This window comes from Uranotaenia lowii, chromosome 1 (assembly GCF_029784155.1).
Source record: "Uranotaenia lowii strain MFRU-FL chromosome 1, ASM2978415v1, whole genome shotgun sequence".
In the NCBI taxonomy this organism is placed as follows: Eukaryota; Metazoa; Arthropoda; class Insecta; order Diptera; family Culicidae; genus Uranotaenia; species Uranotaenia lowii.
Window position 1 is genome coordinate 198,521,409 of NC_073691.1, and position 3,350 is coordinate 198,524,758.

Consider the following 3,350-nt stretch of genomic DNA (forward strand, 5'->3'; position numbering starts at 1 on the left):
GGAATGCATCTGGAGATAATCTAAAGAGACTATTGCAAGCGGAGAGGATTTCCTGTAGAAGCCTGAGAAGTATTTCGTACATACATAAGTGTTGACAAAAGCTTATAAAATAATTCATAGCTTAGAGAGAACTCACGCCAATATAGAAAGAATCTATATAGGTTTTAACAGGTTTTAGAAATGTAGTTTGTTTAAACGCCAAAATTCCAAATATTCCACAATTTTAAAAATGTGACAGACAACACCCCAAATGGAATGGGTGAAAACTTTAAAACGCAAAACGATGGTTAAGATAAAATCTATTTGGAACGGTTTCAACGTTGTACAACATATTAATCGAATCGAACTAGCTCGGGTAGGGCTGCTTGTTGACAGAAGTCGAAACTGTTTCCTCATTACAGTGCGACATGTTCCGGCAGATAGTTCTAGTTCTATCGGTTCTAATCCAAGGGCTCTGGTTTGCCAGTTCAGCCAAAATGGAGATCGAACTGGATCGTTTCGAACAAACCGTGGGACACAAGCTACTCAACGCAAGTCTGTTGCGTGTTCGAAAGTTCAATCGAACAGTTTCCGTTCTCGACGGAACGGCTGAGCTTTACCAGGACGTTGGAGATGAGTACGAGTTTCAGATACGCGCAGCTTTCAGCTCCATGGGAAACCAGCAGTTCAACGAGTACCCTATGAAACTCGCTCGGCAAAAAGCCTGCGAGGCGTTGAATGGAGCGTACAAGGAGTATCAGTCGCTGTTTCTTAACTACACCAACATGCCAGCCATCGGGGACGATTGGTACTGTCCGTTTGAGAAAATGATCATGGAGGTGAGGAACTTTGCTCCGGATGCCGGGTGGGTTCCTATGGTGGTACCGGCTGGCTATTGGAGGTTGTCGTATGACATCTTTGGACCTGATAAAGAACTGGCGTTCCAGGGATCGGTCTATTTGAGACTTAAACGAAACATGGCATAGTTTTACGAGAGACTTTTTTGTTGTACCGAAGCTTCTATCAATAAATGCTGTGTCAGCATGTTTTTATTTATTCATGAAATTTTACTATAATCCAATTTGCGCTAGAATTATTTACGATATTGTGAGTAACGGAATTATCGTTACATGACGATTACAATTTGTATACTGACAATAACATCCGAACACCCCTAGTCAACTGTCAGACGTTTCATATATCGCGCTCCCTCTATCTCCCCTCCCTTTCGTACGGGCACAAACTTCAAGGGGTCAGTTCACAACGGTCCACGTTTCGCATCGGCGTTTTCACGTGTGATTGAGAAGGCAGTATTTTACAGTGGCGACCGTGACAGGATCTTACAGTTATGTTTACATAAGTTCAAGGTCAAATTAAACTGGAATTTGAGGAAAATCTTCGGTTGCTAAATGGAAACCAAAATGGCGGCCATCGTCCAAGACTGCAAAGCATAAATTTTCAACGCGGGTGTTGTTTTGTGATACTTAAAGTGATTAAAGTAATTTCTCCTTTCTGAATTACAACAAAGTGCACCAACTCAAGTTAAAGAAGAAACGTTAGTTAACTTAAATTTAGATAAGAAAAAACTCAGGTCCGAGTTTAAATTCCTGAAAACAAGTTCTATGGTGAGTATTCTCTAGGCATTGTATGCCAGTTAAGGGTCCGTTGAGTCCAGTCAAGGCGATGATCGCCAGTTGAGGCAATGATTTTCAGTTGAGGACTCTTAGTCCAGTCAAGGCGATGATCGCCAGTTGAGGCAATGATTGCCAGTTGAGGTCTATATACTAGTCCAGTTGAGGCAATGATTGCCAGTCCAAGACTCATAGTCCAGTCAAGGCGATGATCGCCAGTTCAGGCAATGATTGCTAGTTTTGGACTCTAAGGGTACGAACACAGTGAGCGCGAAACGAACTGCGAAGCGAAATATTCATTCACCGGATGAATTTCGCAAGTTCGTTTTTGAAGGCCGGCCACAGTGCACGCGAATTGCGAAGCGGTTCAACACTGAAAAAAACCTGTGTCTTGCAAAAACTATTCACACGTGAAAAAATCTTTGCAAATTTATTTGCAGAATCAAAACTGTGAGCGTGGATTACGCGCGCGCGCAAAAAAACATTCCGCGTTAATTCCGAAAAACCAAGATGGCGGCTTCAGCCTAACATCAAAATGCTTTAAATGACTGAAAATCGTATAAAACACCCATAATGAGGGTATTAGGTAAAAGGAATCAATTAGTAGAAGTCGAATTTTGCAGTCTGACGCTATGAAACGCCATCTTAAAATCCCATTCGGCGGCTTCCGCTCAATTTTAAAATATGGGGATTTTTTTTTATTATCTGACGGGTTTGCGCCGGGGGTCTTCAGATTTTCCCCAAAATTGAAAATTTGGTTCATTTTTGCGACTTAAAAACACATGTATTTTTTCAGATTTCTAACATTTTTATTTTTTGAGTTAGCTTTGGTTAGATTTTTTTGTAAATAAAAAATAACCATTTTTCAAAGCTACATAACTCTGTTGTTTCTCAACGGAAATTATAAAATAGCACATCAAAATGCATTGAAATTTTATCAGCTTTCCAAATAGAATAGTTGAAAAAAATTAAATAATGACCTTCAACATGAAAAGTTGTAACTAAACTTTAAATGGCGTCTAAAAGTACCGTCTGCACCACCGAATATTTTGCAAAAAATACCATTGTATAGCTCGATTGATGACGCAACTTTCATCTGAAGACACCAAAGTGGGCCATTAACACCTTGAAGAGTTATGAAAGAAATAATGACACTAAATCTCTTTTTTTGCATCGAAAACAAACAATGGTCGAACAACTGCTCTCACATATGGAGATAGCAAGCACTTCTAACAACATGGAAACAAAAGAATTTATCAAAGCTGGTAAAAAACACTATTTTTTCGTCCTTTTCAGACTGCCCCTACTCGCATAACAGTCCCATATGAATTTTCGTCATTTTAGGTCAACATAAGGCTTCAACATAAAAGACTAAAAAAAGAGGTTTTGTTCTAGAAATTTCGAAAAAAAATATCAATTCGTGGCTGTCCTATATGAAATATACCTTAATAACAGTCCCATATGTGAAATACCACGGATTTAGTTAGTTTTCAATGTTTCTTTCGGCGAAATAGTCTATGGTTTATTGCTTTGAATCATTTAAACATTTTTTTTAACTCACTTGATGTCGAATGATGCACACTAGTTTTCGAAGGCAGGTCTGACTTTCTTAGGAATGACTTCCTGAGCGAAAAACTATCGGATGCAATCAAAAATCGTAAAAAGATTCAACTTACAATGTGGAATTCATGATATTTTTTGCAAAAGTATGTTTCTTTTTCTGACAATTGCATTTAGAAG

At 38.8% G+C, this 3,350-nt stretch overlaps 1 protein-coding gene across 1 annotated transcript; it reads left to right on the forward strand.

Moving 5' to 3' along the window:
- Positions 1–417: 417 nt before the first annotated feature.
- Positions 418–967, forward strand: LOC129744135 (uncharacterized). The gene has a single exon (XM_055736532.1). It carries the CDS (start codon positions 477–479, stop codon positions 963–965), a length of 489 nt encoding a protein of 162 aa, XP_055592507.1. The 5' UTR covers positions 418–476; the 3' UTR covers positions 966–967.
- Positions 968–3,350: the final 2,383 nt, after the last annotated feature.

What these genes read in the sequence shown, in the direction of transcription:
- LOC129744135 (XM_055736532.1), top strand. Translation starts at nt 477, where the DNA reads ATGGAGATCGAACTGGATCGTTTCGAACAAACCGTGGGACACAAGCTA.